The sequence below is a fragment of the Odontesthes bonariensis genome, chromosome 3 (genome assembly GCF_027942865.1).
Source record: "Odontesthes bonariensis isolate fOdoBon6 chromosome 3, fOdoBon6.hap1, whole genome shotgun sequence".
NCBI lineage: Eukaryota > Metazoa > Chordata > Actinopteri > Atheriniformes > Atherinopsidae > Odontesthes > Odontesthes bonariensis.
The window spans coordinates 7,850,305-7,872,771 of NC_134508.1; the positions used below are offsets into that span (position 1 = coordinate 7,850,305).

At 41.6% G+C, this 22,467-nt stretch overlaps 1 protein-coding gene across 1 annotated transcript in view; it reads left to right on the forward strand.

The window, feature by feature from the left end:
• Positions 1 to 1,322: 1,322 nt before the first annotated feature.
• The window catches only part of LOC142376707 (sodium- and chloride-dependent taurine transporter-like), a 36,603-nt gene continuing 15,458 nt past the window's right edge, over positions 1,323 to 22,467 (forward strand). The window contains exons 1-9 of the mRNA XM_075460176.1: positions 1,323 to 1,554; positions 12,108 to 12,337; positions 12,439 to 12,573; positions 18,305 to 18,393; positions 18,672 to 18,817; positions 18,977 to 19,109; positions 20,576 to 20,710; positions 21,680 to 21,783; positions 21,893 to 22,017. Coding sequence (XP_075316291.1) covers positions 12,109 to 12,337; positions 12,439 to 12,573; positions 18,305 to 18,393; positions 18,672 to 18,817; positions 18,977 to 19,109; positions 20,576 to 20,710; positions 21,680 to 21,783; positions 21,893 to 22,017 — 1,096 coding nt within the window. The 5' untranslated portion in view covers positions 1,323 to 1,554; position 12,108. The remainder of the gene's footprint in view (positions 1,555 to 12,107; positions 12,338 to 12,438; positions 12,574 to 18,304; positions 18,394 to 18,671; positions 18,818 to 18,976; positions 19,110 to 20,575; positions 20,711 to 21,679; positions 21,784 to 21,892; positions 22,018 to 22,467) is intronic.

The following is a 22,467-nucleotide window of genomic DNA, read 5'->3' on the forward strand; positions in this document are numbered from 1 at the left end:
TTGTGAATAATCTTTCTCTCTGTAGAACGATGGACTCCAGATAGTTTGGAAACGGCCTTATAACCCTTCCCAGATCGATGGGCAGCAACAGCTGCTTCTCTGAGATCATTGCTGATGTCTTTCCTCCTTGGCATCGTGTTAACACACACCTGAATGCTGCAGAGCAGCAAACTGACAAAAATCTGCTTTTATAGAGCTGCTCACACTGACTGATGATCAGTTAATCAGAGCATTAATCAGCAGCACCTGGCTGCTACTTACCTCTCTGGATTCCTATGGAAGCAGTCAGAGGAGTTAGCTGTTTTCACCCACTGCTCCTGCATTTTGGCTCACTTTTTGTTGAATAAAATACAAAGTTTAGTACATATTTTGTTGTTGTTCACCCAAGGTTTATTTTCCCAGTTTTAACACCTCATAAGGACAAAATGTGTTCTACGTTCTGATACATAAAACCATTTTTTGCACAACTGTATAACCAGAAGAGTCCACAAGGGGTGGATAAAAATAAATAAGAATAGATACCTGCATTCCAATAAGAACAAACTCTACTGATACTCTCAGGCATTTATCATGTTTTGGATTGCAGTGAGGTTGTGGAGTTGGAAATCATTTCGGAGCTTCTGAAGTGTTTTTGTTTTAATCTGTGGGTGTTAAAGGCAGTTGTTAAAGAATCTGACTGACAAAGAAAAAGAAAAAAAAGTCATTTCACGGTCTCTGTTTACTGTCACTGAGTCGTTGCCTTCATTCCATCAGCTTCCTGCGTGCTCTCCAACGCCTGCTGTCACGCGCATCAAGGGGGGCGTGGCCATATTTTTGGAGCGCGCCTGAGAATATGAGCGTGTGCACGCAGATAAGATGCTAACTGGGGGGGGGCGGGGGGGGGGGGGGGGGGGGCAGCCACTTTAATGCTCCTTAATGCTGCGTTCAGGTGCAGCTAGTAAATCTCGGACACTTTTTTTTGAAAATTGAAAAAAAAAAAAAAGGGATACCCGCGTGGCTTAGTTGGAGCCTTTAAGAGATTGTTGTTGGGGGATTAATGATCAAATGGCTCCCGGATTAGAGCTACGTGATGAGTGGAAAACGTGCACACGTAGCTTATTTCTGTTTCGGGGTTAAAAAATCGACATCAGATGATTTTAATGGATTTGACGCAAAGTTACGTCTTTGTATCTGTGCTGGAATAGAGCATTTCAATTAAAAACATGTCACTTTAGTGCGCATTTCTCCTATAAGCGCACACTTTTTTTTTTTTTTTTTTTTGAAGGTAAATATTCCGAGGTTACCGCCGCGTCCTGAAGGCATCAGAAACACAGCTCTCCTGTTGCTCTGAGAGGAGGCAGGCCGGTGATTTTCCACTGCCGCTGATGTCTCTGGTCCCCCCGTTTCAAGAGACAAAGGTCAGAAAGAGAAGCTTATAAATAGGCTAAAATATAGGCTCCCGACGCGTCCAGTCTTCAGTCGCTCACACGGACACCGGAGGACACGGACAAGGGACCGCGCGCAAAGGACATTAAAGGACAAAAATTAATATCAAAAATCACACCAACATAGCAGGTAAAGGAAAAACGACATCACATTTAAATGGGGCTCGTGGGGGGGATGGCTGTGCTGCTTTCATTCATTTTCTCCTGATGATTTCCTTCTTTAGAATTCTGATTTTTTTTTTTCTGCGTTTATTTGTATCTTAATGGTGTAAATGAGAATAGTTTCTTTGCGCTGAAACAAAAAGTTTATTTGCATGACTTTGTGGAATATCGGTGTTTTGTTGCGGGCTGTTTTAACGTGTGTTTTACTGCGTTTTGGATGTTTGAGTGCAGGATGTGTTTCCTTGTGAAAGCTTGATGGAGAAGCTGCGATGTAGATTTGGGTAAAGGTTGCTCCCTGTGGGCAATGATTCGTGCGCTCAGGAAGGATCCAGTGGATTTTGCATTTTCCTGGTGGCTTTATATTTAACTCTTATCAATTTTTAATCCTACAGCCTCTTATTTCTTCTCGTCTTTTGCATCTTTGTTCAGCATGGATGAGCGCGTTTGGTCGTCTTAAATCCTTTTAAGGATTTTCTTAAAAAAAAAACAAGAAAACATCAAGTTCTTTATTTGCCTCCTATCTAAAACGTTGCTTCTCAGTCTTATTAAGGACAACAACAACACAAAAACAGCCTTTTCCTAAGATTATTACATCTCCAGTTGCTCTTTTTTCTTTATGTCGTCCATGGCTGTTTTTTTTTAATTCATTTGGCTCGTCTTCCATCTGTTTGAATGTGTACGTTGTCCAAACAGAAAGGGGAGAGTGGTGTAGTTGCGCAGTTTTTGCTTCACTTGGATGACTTTGTTAAGTTTATTTCCGCTGGTGAGCCGCATCAGAAAGGGGAAGTGAGGCGCTCGGAGCGGTGAGAAGGCGGAGATGCTCGCCCGTCGCTCTGAAAGCATCGCGCGCTGCCTCTCCTCTCCTCACCTCCCTCTCTCTGTTTTCAGCCTCTCTACCTTTGTCTGCTTCCTGCTTTCTTTTAACTCCTTTCCTTTTTTTTGCGATGAGCTTTTTAAAAAGAGTACATTTTGCCAGTATTTGGGTACTTTTTACGCAACATACTCTTTGTTCTATGGTGGAACTTGGTGTGTGAATCGTCCTTTTTCACTATTTAGAACACATTAAACAAGTGGCTTATGATTTAATTGTTGCTATAATGGCTATTTAGCTACTCTTTGGTCTTTTAATGTTCATTGAGTGTGCAGGTATAGCTCCCAGATGTCTTGTAATGCCTGACAGAGAAGAAGGTAAAAAAAAAAGGTATAATGAGTGCCTCGAGACGGGTTGGGTTCCGATAGCAGGCAGTCTGCTCCATTTTGGATCAGTTTCAGTGTTGGAAAATTACCCGGAGTGTTTATCATTTGTGATGCATTTCTTTCACTTGCAAAGAAAAACGTGTACAAACATTCAGACAGACTTATTGAAATTAGAAAAAAATAGAGAATGATATTCAATCCTAAACGGGTTCAATGACCCAGTCCTGCTCAATGACAGAGTTTCAAGGTTATTATGGGCTTTTCAATAATTACACTTCGATTCTCATGCTCTTGTCACTTTTTGTTATTTTGTCCAAGGATTGGCAAAGGTTCAAGGATTTTCTCCCGCTGTTCTTTTTTGGCAGCAACATAGCTCCTAATTTGGTATTTGGACCAAAAAACGGTGAAGAATTGTCTTCCCAACACAGTCTGAAGAAGTTAACGTTGTGTCAGGATAGGATTTACAACCACGCTTTGAGAAAATAAAGAGAAACTAAATACAGGAATGAATCTCTGTTGTTGACAGCTGGGTGAAAAACTGCTACATAGGTGTGTCGCTCGGGACGCCGACTTCTCCCAGTTGGTGTGTGCGTTTGCTCTTGGCCCCCACATTTTAATCTAATCTCGACTGCTGTGGAGTCCTGGTCGGAATAACGTGTGCCACTCATTTGAATGGCTCAGAGAATAAGAGCCAACACATGCACAGAGGCACCTCACAGGACAGTGTGGTCTCTGTCCCTGTTTCCTGGGTGTTTATCTAACCTGAATACCGGAACACGTTTCTCTTCCCATCCTGACAAACGGAGTAAATATGTGATAGATTTCTGTCTGGCATCGACACACTTCCAAGACTCAAGCGATCCTTTGTGTTTGCGTCTCTTGTGACGTGCCCTGGGGCTGTTCAAGGGAAAAGTTTTTTAGCTGCACGCTCACAGATGCAAATGTTTCGGCTTTCATTTTGCACGATCGTGTTGTTCTGAACAGTCGCTGAAAACATACAGAAAGTCTAGTTTTTGAGTCGTTCCTGTTTGAGTTCCTGTTGGTCCGTCAAACCGGCTCTGAAAGCTTCCGTATTAACTGGAGACTTGCTGGCTGTTAAATGATTTATTAAGTCTGTAACCTGAGGTTTCTGGAGAGAGTGTGTGTGTGTGTGTGTGTGTGTGTGTGTGTGTGTGTGTGTGTTGGTCAAAACTCAACTATGAGCATGACAGCATTCCCGGAGTAGTTTCTACAAATGAAAGCTGAGAAATGTGGAGGGAACATTGCGCTGACACGGTGGATAAAAATGTCACTCAGTTGATTTGCATTGGATGCTGTTAAAACCTTTATCTCCATCCTTGGCTTGAGATCAGGCTGCACCTTAACTGCTGCTGTGTTTATCAACCAGCATGAACCACTGATCAACATAGACTTTCACTCACATATTAGAGCTGCGCCATTAATCTTGTACGATTTTGAATAACTGCGTTGTAGTTTGAACCACTATTTAACGCAGCTTGCATCTTTCATAGATTTTGTTTAACTTGGCAGCCGAACGTGGAAGCAGTAAAGATAGAAATTAACACCCAGAGTAAAGCATATTGTTGGAATCAGTTACTCTTGCAGCCTGATGTCAAGTGTGCTGCATTTGTATGCATCGATAGAATAAAGGAAGTCGTACAGTCTCTACGGGATGAGTGACGGACCAGCTCTCCCTTGTGGCCGGTGGGGCGAACATTCGATTTAAACATTTTGTGTGAAACAAATACAAAGTAATCAAATGTGCAGAAGCGTTTCTTCAGTGGCAGATTCCATTAAAAGCTGGAATGAATCATGATGGAATAATCAACTGGGGAAAAGAAAGTCTTTGTTTTGACAACTTGAAATTCAACATTAGGCTGTTAGTGGCAGTCAGCTGTGAAGTAGGAGCAGATCGGGTCTGTGTTCCCATCCTCCATTTCTCACTCCTGGATGTGTTGAGTTGCAGCTTTCCATTGCTTTTTCTGGGTTCTGACACAAACTTTTGAACATGTAGCTAAAAGTTTAAATGGCATTTAAAGGAAAGATTTCATCAGAAGTTTAAACGCCTAGATCCCACTCGGTTTGCTGGTGAGGACTTCTGCGATATGATGAATTTATTCAAGTCATCGTGGGAAAAAAATGCAAGAAATGTTTAGAAACATTGGAAATATCCATCCATCCATTATCATCTGCTTATTCGAGGTCGGGTCGCGGAGGCAACAGGTCCAGGAGAAAAACCCAGACATCCCTCTCCCCAGCGACTCTCCCCACCTCGCCCTGATTGGTCCAGAGGCGTTCCCAGGCCAGAAGGGATATATAATCCCTCCAGCGAGTTCTGGGTGTGCCCTGGGGCCACCTCCCACTTGGACATGCCCAAAAAACCTCCAAAGGTAGGCGCCAAAGTAGCATCCTAACAAGATGCCCAAACCACCTCAGCCGACTCCGTTCTATGCAGAGGAGCAGCGGCTCTACCTCCGAGCTCCCTTCAGATGGTCGATCTCTAAGGCCGAGCCCAGCCACCCTTCGAAGGAATCCTATTACTTATTTACTTGTTTCTTTACTTGTCTCAACAGCCTCATTCTTTCGGTCACTACCCAGATCTCATGACAACAGTTGAACGGTGGAATAAAGATGGACCAGTACTTTCATCTTCATCACAACTAACCAGAGCAGCGTCCTCATTACTGCTGACGAAGCCCCAATCCATCTGTCCATCTCTCGCTCCAACCCTCTGCTGTGAACCGCTCCAGTACATACCGAAGGTCATGGCTGGAAGAAGCCAACAGAACCACATCATCTGCAAAAAAGCAGAGCTGTAACGCCGAGCTTCCCAAACCAGATGCCCTCCGCTAGCCGATCCCGTCCATGAAAATCACAGACGGGATCGTTGACGAGGGGCAGCCCTGGAGGAGTCCAGCATGCTCTGTACAGGAGTGCAACCAAAGTGCCATGAATTGCTTTGGTTTTAAAGGGACCAAAAAGCCAGCAAAAGCGACTCCGGTACCTCATATTCCCACAGCACCCCACACAGAATCCCAGTGAGACACGGTCGTAAGCCTTCTCCAACTCCACAAAACACACAGACTGGATGGTCAAACAACGTGGGACTTTTGATTGAAAATCATCCCATTAAGACTACGCGTCAACTCAGACACTTAAATACTTTCCTGTCTGTCTCTCTGCTCTAATAAAATCCTGATTTTATAACCACAGCATCTTCTCAGGAGAGTAGTCCAATTAAATGGCCAGATCAAACTCTAACTGCAGCTTGGGGCAGACACACTTCGGCCAGCACATCAACTGCTCTCTCGTGTCTGTATTCTGGGATCAGTGGTCCAGGGAAACAGCTTAACTCAGTTAAAGCCGGAACTCAACCTAACTGTCCATGGAAACGTCCCCAATTAACCTAATAACCATGTGGGGGTGAAATGGTGAACAATTTTGCTGTATTGCTTTAAAAGATGACACCCAAAATGAAGGATTTTTGATTTTAGGATATGCTTTAAACGACATCTTGATTGCATCCCACCAACTTCCTGTTTCTACTTAAACACTCGATGTTTTTAATCCCTGTAGCAGCAAACAGGAGACGAAATATGTACGACTTCTGAAATGCTCCTGATTCGCCTGAAGCAAGGTCCAGATTTTTATTTTAAATTTATTTCTTGACATTGTGAGGAAATGCATTAGCTTGATGGCTGCCTGTTGGCTAGCCTCAAACAAAGGGCAGCTGTCAGCGAAGGTGGCAAGTTGTGCAGCAGAATGCACGGCATGAGGGAAATATTGTTACTTTAACATTCTGTTAACCGGAACCTCAAACTAAGATTTTAAATGTCTAATTCATCTTTCATCGTCGTTGCTGCGTATTCTCTGATTTGATTTGACTTTTCGCCGTGTGAGATTCCCAGTCGGCAGTCGGTCCTCCCCACATATTTGCCATGACATGAATGCAGGGCTTAGGTTAAAACCTGGTGCGCTGTTGCAACAAGTAAACAGCTTCTGGATAAGCAAAATGAAACTTGGCGATACTGCGGAATTGTATCTCTAAGTTGCAGATATGTGAATAAAAACATGCAAAGTCTAATAACAAACTTACCAAGAATCCACATTGATTGTTGACTCTGGTTAGATAACAGAGAAAGGCATGCACCTCCCTGTTCTGTGTTCATTTTTATACTTTTTTACTTCTTCGCAGTGTTTTCTTTCACACGCTTGCTGTGTTACTTGTAGTTACATTTGACTTTTTATTGTGTATGCTTGACATATATTTTTTAACACTTTCTGTATGCGCCTCACATTTTTTTCACCCTCTCTGGCGTGTTTACTCGCCAGAAACCAAAGCCTGCACGCACTTCCCTTTTTTCTTTCCTGCCTCTCTTTTAGTTCTCTCTTTTCTCTTTCTCCTTCTAAATTAATATTTAACAGCATTCTTACACTATTATCCATCTATTTCTTTTTCTCCCTTTCTGTTTTTTTCTTTTTGCAACTTTTACCCGACAGTTTCTATTAGGATTTTAGAAAAAAGGGCAGAATAAAGTCAGACAATAGGGTGCAAAGTGTGGTAGAAGGAAATAAAAAGAACAAAGGAGAAAATGGGAGGTAGAAAGAAAAGAGCAAGGGGAGGAAGGAGTTCTACCTTTGTGCACATCATGAATCATTATACTATAAGTTAAACTATGAAATATCAAAGATTATTTTCAGTCAACTCCAAATTTGCACGTCTGTCATCCTTAAGACTTGATTCCTGTGGTTCCGATCATTGCCTTTTAACCGACAAGATGGAGGGTCTGAAAGGCCCGTGTGCAACAATGAAATACACAACATTGATATGTGATTAAAACAAAAAAAGAGAGGAAAATAGAAAGATTGAAAGAGAAGGACAATAAATATGACAAGAAAAGGGGGGAAATATGGAACAAATCAGAGGAGGTGTGAAAGAAATGAAAAGCAGAAGTGAGGCGATAGATGATTGCATTTAATAGGCGGCCAGTCCAGTGGAAATGTACATGGTCTTAAAATAGGAAAGTGAGTTATGCAAGTGGTTAGAGAGTGAAGTAAGTATGTGTGGTTCTGCCTGTGTTGGTGAGAGACTCTTACGTTAACTGACTTTAGAGCCCAGAGAACAGCGAGTCTCTGTCCAACCTGCCCATTCTCACTGTGACGCTCACTGCAGGTCTATTTTTTTATTTTTAATTATGCAAATAAATCCAAAGGGAAGCCTCGAGCATCAGTTTTCTGAGATCTGGGTAAATGTCATCATGCTTTTCACCGAATAAAATTTTTTTTAAAGATTTCCTGAACCTAACCAAGTAGCTTTGGTGCCGAACCCCAAACCAAACCGAGTGAAATGGAAAACAAAGAAGTTAAAGAATGAAACGTTTCAAACTATTCTTTTTTTTTCATTTATCTTGCCCTGTCATGGGAACCATCATAAAAGTACACCCTTGGGAAGTATTCTAAATGTATATGTAGTGGCATGTGGCAGCTCATATGTGTTGCTCCCATATTAATTATCCATCTCTTTTTTGGGGGGTCTAAGAGCTTTCCAAAGTCAGACAGGATAAATATCCCCTTCAACACTTTCTTAGTCTAACCCAGGATTTCTAACCAGTTTATGTCCAGGAAGCATCCGCTTCTCAACAGTTTCTACTATGAACAACAGTCTCTGCTATGGATGTCTGAGCAAACCAGCCCATTTTGTGTTGTATCTGCAATCTCATTCGAGTTGCCACTGAAAAGAAGGCACTGCAAGAAACATTGTGACCTATGACTCTTCATGCATGCCCAGCTCAACCACAATTTGAACATACAAGAGGGCACATCTGGACTTGGTCCAGAACCGTCACTCCATGAACATACTCATTCCTCTTTCTCTGCATCATAAAACTGTGGTTTCATGATTAAAGCCAGTTGTCATTAAAGGCAGGGCTGATGCTGACAGTCCTGTCCAACAGTGTGACACCACAGGGAGATTTTAAAGTCTTCGCATTTCATGCCCATAGAGGAAGTCGCCCAGCCGTCTTTACTTTTTCTAAATCTCTGGCAAAACAGGTATGTTATGTACATACATTTGTCTCTAGTAATTGGTTTTAGACAATCAAACCCCCATGGAAACTGGTTTTGCGAAACTTGAGCCCTTTAAAGGCAAACATCCCAGTTTTACAAACAAGAAGCAGAGTCTTTGTCTAATGGACAGAATGGCAGTGTTTGCACGATTGTAGAGCATTATATGAACTCACGGTTCACTCAACAATACTTATAATTTGTCAACCTACGACTCAAATTTCCAGAAGAATAGGTAATAAAACAGAAAATACTTCCTCGTATGCTAATAGCTTAACTGATAGTGGAGAGTTAATGTGTCACACGGTTGTTAAAGGTTTTGCCAACTCAATAGATATTTACATGCATCTGTATCAGCGGTGGATCCTTTTGTTGAGGCACATTGACTCTTGAATATACTACTTTGGTCTGTCTCTTGTTCATTTTTACATTCACGTATATGCTGATGACATCCAGATGTATAGAGAAGACATTCTGTGTTCTTAACAGTTCAATTTACAAAAAGATTGTTCGGATTTTTGAGCAAAGCAATTACACTACATATATATAAATCTTTAACACATTATCAGAAATCCAATAATCTCATTGGGTCTAAAATTGATTAGAAATTCAATGCTTTTAATGATTTATTTAATTTAAGTGTTATTATGAATATTTGTTTTGTTGTCAGAGCATATTGAGAGTTAAGAGATTCCCTCTCGCATCTCAAATTTAGTAGCTAGTGTTCTTATTTTTATGAGTAAATTAGCTCATTAACAGCAGCCATATTGGAGTCCATCACCTCTTGAAGCAGGAAACACTTGTCTGGATCGCGAGCGTTTGTACACACATGCACACTTTCATTTTTCTTCATCAAGAAGTAAGCCACAGAAACGTGTGCATCACATACTATGAGATGGAAGGTTTGTACAGGATGCAGATTCTGCATCACACAGTTATACAATGGACCCAACTCTTCTTGGAAAAAGCTAATGTTATTGGAACTTAACTTCACTGAAATATACAAAAACCTTTTAATTTAATCAAACAGACCATTTGGACCAGGGAAGCATCTGAAACGTGGACGCAAAGAGAGGAGTTTAGGGCGCAGCAGTCTGGCAGATGGAAAGAGATAAGGACATGACATTTTCCACAGTCACAGACATGTGCTGACTGCTAAGTATGTCTGTCTCTCCTGCGGACTATCTCTCTGTCACGGTCATTGTCGGGTGGAAATTTACAGCTCTGGTTGTGTCACTGTGACCATGATCACTTTGCTTCTTACACGACCAATCGCAGAGTCAGGCTTGGGTTAACGAGGAAACGGGGAAGGAGGAAGAAGAGGGGTAGAAGTGAAAATGTCTTACTCACGTAAACAGAACTGCAGCTGCAGCTTCACTATAAACCAGTAAATGTTTTTTTCTAAAATGAGTTTAGTTTTTTTATTATCTCCCAAAGTAATTAAAACATTCGCTTAAAATTGTTACTGTTATTATTACGGTTTTTACCTTTCACAATAAAGGAAACTCTCACCCAATCAAGATTTCAATTCTAATCTTCTGCTATACTCCAACTGACATTCGGTTATCACCGTCTTAGCTCGATAACTTCCCCTTTGAATTTGTTTTTACGGATGACCACAGAAGAGAGGATTTTCAGATCCGTGCGCTCTGTAAAACTCAGAAGTGGCAGCGGAGAGCAGCAGGAGCCGATCTGGACTGATTCACAACCACAAAACAAGAACTCAAGCGCTTCCTAATTTCTGAAGAACACCGCAGAGGTCATTCATTTGTGCTCGTCTCGAAGCAAAGCAGAATAAGACTCATTGGGTTCAACTCAGTCACGCAAAGGAACAATGCATTAAGCTGCTTAATGTTCGGAAAGAAGACGAATACTAAAATCAAACCAAATTAAGATTTTAAAATGCAGTTTTACCAAATTCCAGTGCTGGTTCTAGAGCTGAGTTGATTCTATAAAGAGCCCGCTAAGAGGTTTCCCACTGCTACAGATGCACCACTTCCAGCTCATATTTAAACCTCCCACTGGAGTATTCTTCATTTCTACGGACGACCACAGTGCAGGAAAACATCAGTGTTTGTCTTGTTTTCTGCGTAAGCTTCATTTCACCAGCTTTAAACACTCCAACAACTGTTTTTCTGTTCAGCTGAAAAATGATCAATGCACCTCTGTGCGGCACATTGGCTGCACGTTAAGACATTAGAAAGCAGGAAAAAACTGTTTCAACTTCACAAACGTGTTAAAGCTCACTTTTTTTTTGTATGTTCTCTCTTCAAGTTAACATTTTCTGCACCTGGACCCGGAGTCTCCCCCTCAAATACAGACCATATTAAGTGTAATAAGAGTGGAATCATTTGAAGATAAACTAATGTCTTGGTTAAGTTTTACTTGTAGTTTCAGCCTTGGGGATGTTTTGTAATAACGATGACAAAAAAATGTATCTGTTCATCACTTTTGATTACAGATCGTATCGGTTTGTTTTGATGAAAAAGTCCCTGCAATGAGGCCAACAGTGTGGCTGCGTGTTCGGGTAATGACATGCAGTGTTATGACTCAAACTTTATCAGAATGAATCTGCGACTGTCAAAGAAGCCACGAGTCGAGAAGCTGATGGAGGGCTGACGGTGAAAAGGGAAATGATAAAACATGACACCATTTTCCAAACAAAGCATTTGGAGATACAAAATGGTCGTATAATTTTATGATGCGTCTCAGTCGGGGTGAAACAAACTACTACTGTTTTGGACCTGGTTTTGCATCAGTCCCACTGCCACGCTGCGCTTTCTGTCTATCTGCTGGAGAGCTCTGCAGTAGCAGGGATTTAAAAGATGAATAATTAAGTTACTTTGGCAACTCGTCACCACCAGGTGACTCGGTCAGAATTGGAAAATCCATGTAACTGTTCATTTATGGAACAGATTTTTGGGTTCTGTCATATAGCTACGGTACACCACCTTCCTGGACAAAAGACTCCAGGATGTGTTCATGTACAAACGTTTCATTTAAGGAATAAAATGGTTGCTTATGAAATCTCTGAGATATCCTTCTCAGTGCAAAGCAGTGTAAGTTCTGCCAAAGATGCAGCATATGTGCCATGACAACAAAGCAGTCTTTATACTTTCTTCTTCTTCTTTATTGTGTGTGTTTTATGTAACGTCTGTTTTGGAAGCCATGAAGAAATTCTTGTTATCCCAAATGCAGCCAAACAAAGTGTTGATTTAATTCCTGCTCGTTTCTTTCTCTGTTTCTCTGTTTCTTGTACAGAATGGCTCAAAAAGAGAAGCTCCAGTGTCTGAAGGACTTCCATAAGGACACTCTGAAGCCGTCTCCTGGTAAGAGCCCCGGTACTCGGCCCGAAGACGAGGCGGAGGGCAAACACCCCCAGCGGGAGAAGTGGGCCAGCAAGTTGGACTTTGTTCTGTCCGTGGCTGGTGGCTTTGTTGGTTTAGGGAACGTCTGGCGTTTCCCGTACCTCTGCTATAAGAATGGTGGAGGTAAGGCAGTCAATAATGCTCTATTCCGTTTCATTGTTCTACTTAGAATCCCTTCAAACTATAATGTCATGCCTATATTTCATCTTCCGTCTCCCGTTTAGGTGCGTTTCTCATCCCCTACTTCATTTTCCTGTTTGGCGGAGGTCTGCCAGTCTTCTTCCTGGAGGTCGCACTGGGCCAGTTCACCTCTGAGGGTGGCATCACCTGTTGGGAGAAGCTCTGCCCCATCTTTACTGGTGCGTTGCCTTTCATCAGACCCTTTATTGCTGAAATATCCAACTTGTTCTTGGGGAGGACTACATTTAAGACGTAAAATGTTAAATTGAAATTAGGTTTCGAGGCACTGGATGGAGTATTTACCCTACATATGTGTTGTCCCATGAGGGCTCTTTGCTTCTGGAAACTTACAACGTACCACCATGATAGCAGCTTAAAATGAGCTGAATTGATCTCTTTATTCTCTCTTCACCAAAGTTAAACTCACTACATTACATTACATTACGGTCATTTTGCAGACGCTTTCAACCAAAGCGACTTACAATAAGTGTCGATGGATGAAGATTTAAACTGACTAGTTTTAATTGTGGTAAAGCTGTACATATTTAGTGCACAGACATTTTGAGTGCTCAATTTCTCAGTCTATTTTAGGATTTTGAATCCAGAATTTATGTGCATTTATAAAATAAAACCATTTTGTTTGCCTTTGTGCGTGCATGTAGTACCACTAAAGCTTTATAATCAAAAGCCTTACTGGGTTCTGGTCACACGATCAGTATTATATACACATTTACATATAATCTTACACCTCAGAATCAGAATCAGAAAAGGTTTTATTGCCAAGAAATTTTTACATCACGAGGAATTTGGCCTGGTCTGTTTGGTGCCATAAAAACAAAAAAATATAATAATGTAAAAATATATGTACAAAGTGTTAGAAAGCTGAGGGCAGAAGAGATGCAGAAGATATCCAGTGTTGGTAATAACTGCGTTAGTAACGACATTATTTTTTTCAGTAACGAGTAATCTAATTAATTACTTTTCCCATCGTTGCCATTACTGAGAATGTGAAGTTGCGCATTACTAGTGTTGGTCATCTTACTTTAAAAAAGTAATTAGTTACAGTTACAAAAAAGTAATTGATTAGATTACTCGTTACTGAAAAAAATAATGCCTTTAGTAACGCCTTTATTACCAACACTGCGCGTTACTACAGTTTGGTTGAATGAAGCGCAAGCTGTCAGGTTTTGGCCACACATCAGCTGCCTGGAGAGAGCAGGATTCGGGATGATGACACCGATATAACAGTGATACTCACTATTGTTTTCACAAGAGCCACATTGGCAGAGCAAATTCAAAGGAAGAGCTACTTTTACGACAACATACTAAGTCAAGGTCTACATATAAAACGTCCCACAAAAAAAGAAACATCACAGCCAATACATTTTCAATTAAGACCAAATTTAACTTAATACTGGGATGAGCGGATGCTGGCGTGCATGTCCTTGACTTTCTTCATGTTGTATTTGTAGTTTGTTGTTGTAATCATAGTGAGACATTCAGGATGAGCATGGTTTTTGTGCTGGTTTTTGCCCTTTTTTAATCAAAAACCGATCCATTGTGCCTGCATCTCGCGCTGGCTAAAGGAGCTAGCATGCTCTGCGGTCAGGTGTGAGGGTGGTTTAAGCGGGCTGTGTTGCCAGGTTTAACAGAGCCCCCTTTAGGAAACACCGTTAAGCCTTAGTTAATACTAAATAAAAATGCTTAATACTGTGCAGTATTCGCTGTATGTTATTTGAAAAAATGTATTGTTATTGTTACCATATTGTTATAAGCTACTGTGCGAGCCGCCAACTAAAGCTTGAGGAGCCACACAATGAGTATCTCTGCTATTGAACGTAATAGCGGATAGAACATGAAAAATAGCGTCACAGTAACTAATTACTCTTACAATGAGATAACTGAGTTATTAAGTCCTTTGTAACTGTAACTAATTACCTTTTTAAACTAAAGCCAACACTGCCTGTATCATTTAAAGAACACATTTTCTATCTTTTGCAGTCAGCTCAACCAATAGCTTCACCCATAGCCCCACCCGTCGCCCCGCCCTTGTGAAATCTTGCTCATCTCCCAGAGCACAGCCTCATCACCGGGCCTTTTGTTGTCACATTAAAGGGTTTGAATTTTTCCAGACCTCTGCTGTTTTTCACAGAGGAATGGCTGCGTAACATAGGGCTGAGTCACAATAGACTCTCCTCCAATCACACGGCTGAGACCTTGCCCAGCAGCCGTTACCAGGCAACCGAGCCTGCGCTGGTACACCAACACACTGAGACCTCTATTCTGCTTTAACCTTCTCGAGCGCTCACCTTGTGTCCTTTAAAAAACCTCCTTTCATCCAAGAAAGCCCATTTAGAGTCGTTGGGTGTCTTTTCTGACATTCAGGTCGTTTTTGTCATCCATACTTCCACCACTCCTCCTTTTTTTGTACATCTTCCCGTCCTTCCTTTCTTCTCCGCCTGTTCACTACCAGCCGAATAAGGTTAATGTATTCATCCTGTTCCCAATAGGAATGTTTTCTTTCAGTTTTTTTCTTTTTTTAATATTTATGCTGGCTCTTCATCCTCAGCTATGCCATTTAATTTAGCTCTGTAATTTCATAATCACAACTGTATCTGGTCTCGGGATCTTGATTTAATTATTAACTTGTGATACCATTCTCGGTCTCGCATATACCGACGTCGTCTTTTTTCCTTTCAGACATATTATCCTCTTTCTGTCTGTCTTGCGCGCACACACACACACACATGCCGTCTCATCGGCATACAGAGTGTCCCAAATTGCACGTTGCTATGGCAACAGTGCACCAACACATCAGAAAAGGGAGACAGCGTGGATGAAAAAAAAGGCAGAGAGTAGTGAGATCGTTGGAACTGACAGATGGATTGATAAAGACGGGGGGGGGGGGGGATAAGAACGTGTGAATTTAGGTAAAGAAATGGAGCAGGGGGAAGAGGAAGAAGGAAATAAGTCAAAGAAGGATGGATAAAGATAAAAGAGAAGTCGGCGAGAGAGAAGAGGGGGAGTGAATTGTTGGACGGAGATGAAACGAGGAGAGAATGAAAGAATTGGAGCAAAGAGAGATGTGAGCAACGCTGTCTGTTTTTTGAGGTAGAAGCAGATACTTTGGGTGAGCTACTGTCATGAGACGAGAAAAGAAAATGCCGATTCGTCGCGTTATGGAACATCGAAACCGATGGCCACCTCCACCTTTTTGTCTTTCAAGAAAAAAAAACAAAGGTTTGTTCTGAAATCAGCCAAGCCACCCAGAGCTGTGTCGGTGGGATTATGAAAGGGCCGTATCTCTTTCTCGTGTTGGAGCCAGAATCCACTCCAAAGGAGGGGAAAAAGCACATAGTGCACTTTTGCTACAGGTTGAGCTGACCTGCACAAATAAAAACCCCAGCTCGTGTTTCAACTAAAGAGACTGACGCGCCGTGGTGGCCATCGCTGACTTTGTCAGGGCCGAGTCGAAGGAACGCAACGTGTGATTTAACGCTGAGACCTAAAATAAAATAAATTAGACAGAAAAACAGAAAAAATTACCCCGAAAAACAAACCAAAAAATAAATTAGAAAGAAAAACAGTTTTGTTTTTTTTAAGTGAATGCAATACGCTTCCGTAGAAAACACGAGGCAATAACGAAACTGAGGAAAAATGCTGAATTTAAACAGGATGGAAACATGAGATGACAAAGAGCTGTTCAGCAGCAGCAGTCGGTGACACCAACTGGCAGTAGCAAAAACCTCATCACTCTGACAGTAATTAATATCACAGATTCCTCCTTCTGCCAAGAGTCCCAGCAGATATCCGACATGTCACAACAGGAGAAGCATCACTGACGGGAAGCCGTCCGGCCCGCTTTTCTGGATGTGCAAAGTCAATAAATCTTTTATGAAAAGGATCTTTTTTTTGTTTTCAAATTGTTTCGTGTAACTGAGTCCATCTGGGGACAGGCTGGCTAAACACGTGACTGTTTTTACAAATAAACATTAGATGAACACATAAAAAAACAATCCTTTTGGAAGAGAAAAGTTTGCATATGCAAAACGAACTGAGCAGGGTCAGCCGGGGTCGGCAGATGAGCACAAGAAGTGACATCATGGAGGAGGACGCATCTGTTTGTTTGATCAGCACTGTACCATGTGATTTGGAGCGAGTGTGTTTAGAGATGCGCTTACAGTGTGTGGCAGCTGCTAATTAACCGAGTGATCAAAAGGACGCGAGGTGACGGTGGAACGGTTCACACGTTTATATGCGCGCTGAAGACGCACCGAGGGCGAAGGGAGCTGAGGAAGTTTCAGATCCATGCAGACAGTTCTGCACAGATGGCCGGTGACGCTGAAGGACATTCATTTGGATGAGTGGCTTCTGTCAGCTGTGCCCGCGCACACACACACACACACACACACAAAGCTCGGTGCAATATAATTATGATGGCCGCCAGTGGCAGCAGTCATTACGGGACCTCCAACACTCAAATCTAATCCGCTGTGATCCAAATCTCGGTTCCTACACCTGCTCTCATTTTGAGAGGGATTTTGTTGTGTGTTTATTTGCTGTGTAGAAGAAGAAGAACAGAAACGCACACAAAACGGCCTCGAACTTTATTACCACCGGTTCTGTGTCCATTTTGTTGTGTTTATTTGCTGTGCCGAAGAAGAAGAAGAAGAACAGAAACGCACACAAAACGGCCTCGAACTTTATTACCACCGGTTCTGTGTCCATTTTGTTGTGTTTATTTGCTGTGCCGAAGAAGAAGAAGAAGAACAGAAACGCACACAAAACGGCCTCGAACTTTATTACCACCGGTTCTGTGTCCATTTTGTTGTGTTTATTTGCTGTGCCGAAGAAGAAGAAGAAGAACAGAAACGCACACAAAACGGCCTCGAACTTTATTACCACCGGTTCTGTGTCCATTTTGTTGTGTTTATTTGCTGTGCCGAAGAAGAAGAAGAAGAACAGAAACGCACACAAAACGGCCTTGAACTTTATTACCACCAGTTCTGTGTCCAGACGAGAAACTCAGCTGATGGTTCTCTTAGACGGGTTAGACAAAGTTTTACGTCACTGAAGGTTAAAAAAAACTAAATCATAGCTCCTTTTTTATCTTTAACAGACTAAGATATACTGTACATTTTGATATTTATGAAGACAAACATTGGATACCACTGACCCTTCGCCATAAAAGCGAAACTGTGAGGAGTGATAAAGCAGAATGTCTGTTTGCCTCACCGTTTGACCCCATTTCTCATTTTTTTCATGCTGATACAAAGAGTAAGTCATCCCACCGCTCTCAGGGCTCAAGGGCTTAGTGTCTGAAAGTTTAGATTACCGTCCTCCCCCTCGATCAACAGCATGTACAACTGAAGGGTAGGAGGAAGAGCTGCTTTTGGGACTGGACATTCTAGCTAGCTTACAGTTTGTTCTCTATGTCAAGAGAATACTTTCTCTGACCATTTTAAGATAAAATAATAAATAGATGAATAACATTCGTACATTTCTGGGCACAAAATATTTGAACTGATGGCTCAATACACCAATTATATCTCCCGGTAGTTCAAATAAAGCCATGTTTTGTGGCTGCACCATTTTATCCACATTTATTTGATTTGTTTAAGAATTTTAAGCAAACTTAAAATAAACATTTGAATCAATAGACATAACCTAAACCTTAAGTTTCCATGTCAGAAATAATTTGATAATTGCTACTCAGTCTTTATCTCCTGCAAATCTGTGTGGACTTTGACTTTATTGAGATGTGACACTGTTTTCTGGCATTTACCACCTTCTTCTTACTCAAAATGTGGTGAAAACTCAAAGCTGGAGCAACAGAGACTGTGTTTAGGATTGAAAACAGATTTTAGTTTGTTGGTTCTCATATCATTAAATTCAAATTTTCCTCTCCAGGTATTGGTTACGCCTCCATTGTGATTGTGTCCCTGCTGAATATCTACTACATTGTCATCCTGGCCTGGGGCCTCTACTACCTATTCCAGGTAGGTTTTAAAGATGTTCATCACATAGGAAAAAAGAGGAATGTCTGTTTAGTAAGAGCTCCAGATTCTCGGGTAAACGGTTCAGCATTTGCCATTGACAAAACTGAACCAGTTTTTCTTACACATACATTAAAACGATGTCAGCCAACCTTGCTTTAAGTTCTGTTTAAAGTTGCATAAAGACTAGAAGATTTATGGAATACGGAGTTTTGAACTGCGTTAGCCTTGTGCCCTAACATAACTCTTTTTTAATCCATTTTTTTTTTTTTACCTCTCAGTGCTTTCAGCCGGAGCTCCCCTGGGCCAAGTGCAAGCAGCCCTGGAACACTGATCGCTGCATCGAGGACACCTACCGCAAGAACAAATCTCTTTGGGTGGCTGCCAACATCTCCAACTTCACCTCCCCCGTCACCGAGTTCTGGGAGTAAGTTACATAAAAACTGCTCTCTTACATAAGCGCACACACATTTGATGTCATTTGTTCGGTGAAATGTTCTTTTTTGATGCACATCTGACAGTTGAGATGGTAGCCTCCTAATTTCTGCAGGACAGATGAACACAGAGTCTTTTTTTTCTGTCGCAGACATAATGTACTGGGTATTACCAGTGGGATTGAGGACATCGGCCCTGTTAAATGGGACCTGGCCCTCTGTTTGCTGCTCGTCTGGGTCATCTGCTTCTTTTGCATCTGGAAGGGCGTCAAATCCACTGGAAAGGTAAAAAGATCTATGTGCTTGTTCTCCTTAATGGTTCCTCTGTTTTCTCAGAGGAAGAAGACTCTGTTCCCCCCTCAACTTGGTGGACTAAAAGAAAGACAATAATTGAATTGTCTTTTTTTAATTTATCATTGTTTTTGTACTGCATCACAGTCACAACTTAAAAAAACACGACAGGATGATGCTCATATGATTTTTTTATTATTTTTTTTTATCTCTGGTCTGACCTAGAGAACAATGCGGTCTGTGTCCTTTTCTGAAGGCCTGGGTGGGATTGAAAAATGAAGGCAGAACTTCGTAACTTGAATAATAATAACTTTTCTCCACATTTCCTCAAACTATACCCTGTAATACTGAAGACTTTATCGAAAAATCCAGTTCCTATTGGCTCATCCGAGTTGTTTTAATGAGGTTTTTAGTAATAATGAACAAGTCAGCAGAGATGGGACAAAGTCACACATGTGCAAGTCTCAAGTAAGTCCCAAGTCATTTTTTTTTGGGCAAGTCAAGTCAAAGTCAAAGTCCAGTCACCTTATTATTGCAATTTTACCCGCAGAATCTGCTCTTAATAAAGTGAAAAGACAAGATATAAGTAACTGTCCCCCACCCCCACCCCGTATCATATCAAACTAACATTAGCTAACTACCGACTAGGCTAACAGGATAATATTAGCTAATTTGACAAGCAATTACTGGTCAGAATGGATCTTCAAATGACGAACAAAGTTTGAAGTTGTATAGAAATTAAATAAAAGTTAACTGAATAACTGAAGAGAGACAGAAATCTGCAAAGTAACATTTTACTGCAGTACTGACGGCATTCCTGAGCCGTATGAGCTGTGCTTCAACGCCCGAAGAAAGACTCCAACACTATCCTCATCGTATTTAGCCGCTGTCGATTGCCTCTGCACTTTGCAACACGAATCCCTTAAATGTGTATTCTTTAAATAAAATATGTACAAAGGAGGATCTCGGCTCTACGTTTGCCATATTTGCATTATGCATGTGGCCTTTGTTAAATGCACAAATGCAACATTTCAGACCATTTTAAATTGTGTCTACAGTGGCAACGAAAACAGCTTAACCGAAGACCAGAGGTGATCAATCCCAGACTACTCTTTGCGTGGCCTCAACACTCAGTATTGATTGGTCTGGTCTGATATATGCTTTCTAGCTGTTCCAAGTTGTAATAAAATCACTCCGACAAGGCCATGTGTGGTCACCGCTCTCCGCAAAGCAGATGGTAATACACTGCTATTGATTTAAGGGGACAGCCTGTGGTCTGTCCCCTAAATCCGTCTCTATCTGTGTTAGTAATGATGCTAAAGTGCATTCCAGAGTTTGTTTATCTGTATTATTAGCTAAAGGGGTGAGAAAAAATGATGAGAAATGTTGAAACTGAAGCATGATGATCCATATATTGTGCTGTACATGACCTTGGTTCCCTGGTTCTGCTCTTTCCCTAGGTGGTCTACATCACAGCCACGTTCCCGTTTATCATGCTCATTGTACTGTTGATCCGTGGTGTAACACTGCCAGGTGCTTCTGAGGGCATCAAGTTCTACCTATATCCTGACCTCGAACGCCTGAAGGATCCAGAGGTAGGCAACACCCTGTGCTTCGGAAAAGGAAGCCTCTTCACCTCCACCAGCTTCGTCACATATCTGTTCAACCTCTGTGCTCAACATGTCGGGTCATACTAGCTGCTTAGAAAGCGTCCAAAGATTCAATTGGAACTTGCAAAAAAAAAGAATATCTAATTAGAACTAAACCTGGCCCAAAAGGTTAAAGAGAATTTGGTGACTTGAAGTTCCAAGTTTCAAGTCTTTTATTGTCAGATGCACAGAACAACAGAGTCGGACTGGGCACTGAAATTCTTAGGACAGGACACCGTACAGCAACTACCATAACAAGACATAACATGCCGTAACATGACATGACATAAGTACTCTAACAATAACAATAAATAGGCAATATGGATACTACAAAATATACATTTTACGCTAATTACTAGAGCTATACTGAACATATAATACACATAATAGCCTATGCTAATCTAAGACCTAGAGTATACTAACCTAGAAACATAAGATAAAAATACAATGTAGAAATAACGTATTCTCAGATCGGCTGAAATTGTGCCCCTCAAACATAAGACCGTCTAAGATTAAAATCAGGTTGCTCTAGGTCCTCTTTCTAATGAGAGTTTGCAGTAATCCACCATGTCTCTCTGAAAGCAACTAGTAAGAGCCACAAGGACTCCCTAAACAGTTGCGTAGGTCACTACATTTGCCAGCGCTGCTACTAGCTTGCATGTCGGCCTCTGCTGCAGCACAGCGGAGCGGGAGGATTTCGACACATTTTAAGCTCAAGTCCATCGTCTTCTCAAGGTCACCAAGTTCAGCTTTGAGTTAAAAAGTATTGCAAGAACAAACTCGTTATGTTTTTAAAGAGGTTTAGGACCTAAGATGGAAGCGAAAAAAGCAGCACAGTGAAAAAGGTTTAAGCTTCCCCTCATCAGCAGGCCTCAGCCTTTCTGTCCCCCACTCTTTTCCCCCCCAACTCGGCAGGTATGGATTGATGCAGGCACTCAGATCTTCTTCTCCTATGCCATCTGTTTGGGCGCCATGACATCCTTGGGGAGCTACAACAAGTACAAATACAACTGCTACAGGTGAGGCATCAGTTTTCAGGGAGGGGGTTAGCCGTAGGGGAGAGAGGGGGGTGAAGGGATCCTTGTGTGTTCATTAACAAATCCTCCTCATGACATATGTGTGACATAGGGACTGTTTGCTGCTGGGAGCCCTCAACAGTGGTACCAGTTTTGTGTCTGGCTTCGCAATATTTTCCGTCCTGGGCTTCATGGCACAAGAGCAAGGGGTGGACATTGCTGATGTGGCAGAGTCAGGTACGAGGGTTATGTAAAGGCAGCAGTGATGGTGGGCGCTGCTTCCTGGTTAATAAATTAAAAAGTAATTTCAAAGAAAAACAGCAACGAAACCCAAAAAAAAAAAAAGAGCCTTTATGTTCAATTTCGAACTGAGTTGTAATTTAGAACTGAATGGATCCCCTGATTTAAATGCAAATGACGGCATCAGAATATGGAAACTTCCGCAATCAAACACTCCTTGACAAAAGCAGAATCTGAGAAAATACGAACACAGTTGGTCGGTTTGTTTGCAATTTGAATAAAGCAGTTCGGCGCTAAGGGAGAGACCTCGAAAAATTGGACGGTTCTGCCGAAAAATGTATTTACGGTATGCAGTGCATCTTGTGCCAGTGTGGCTCCAAAATGCTATGATTTTTTTTGTTCTGAGATGTTCCCTTTTTGTACTTGACAACCTGACGTCACCATTGT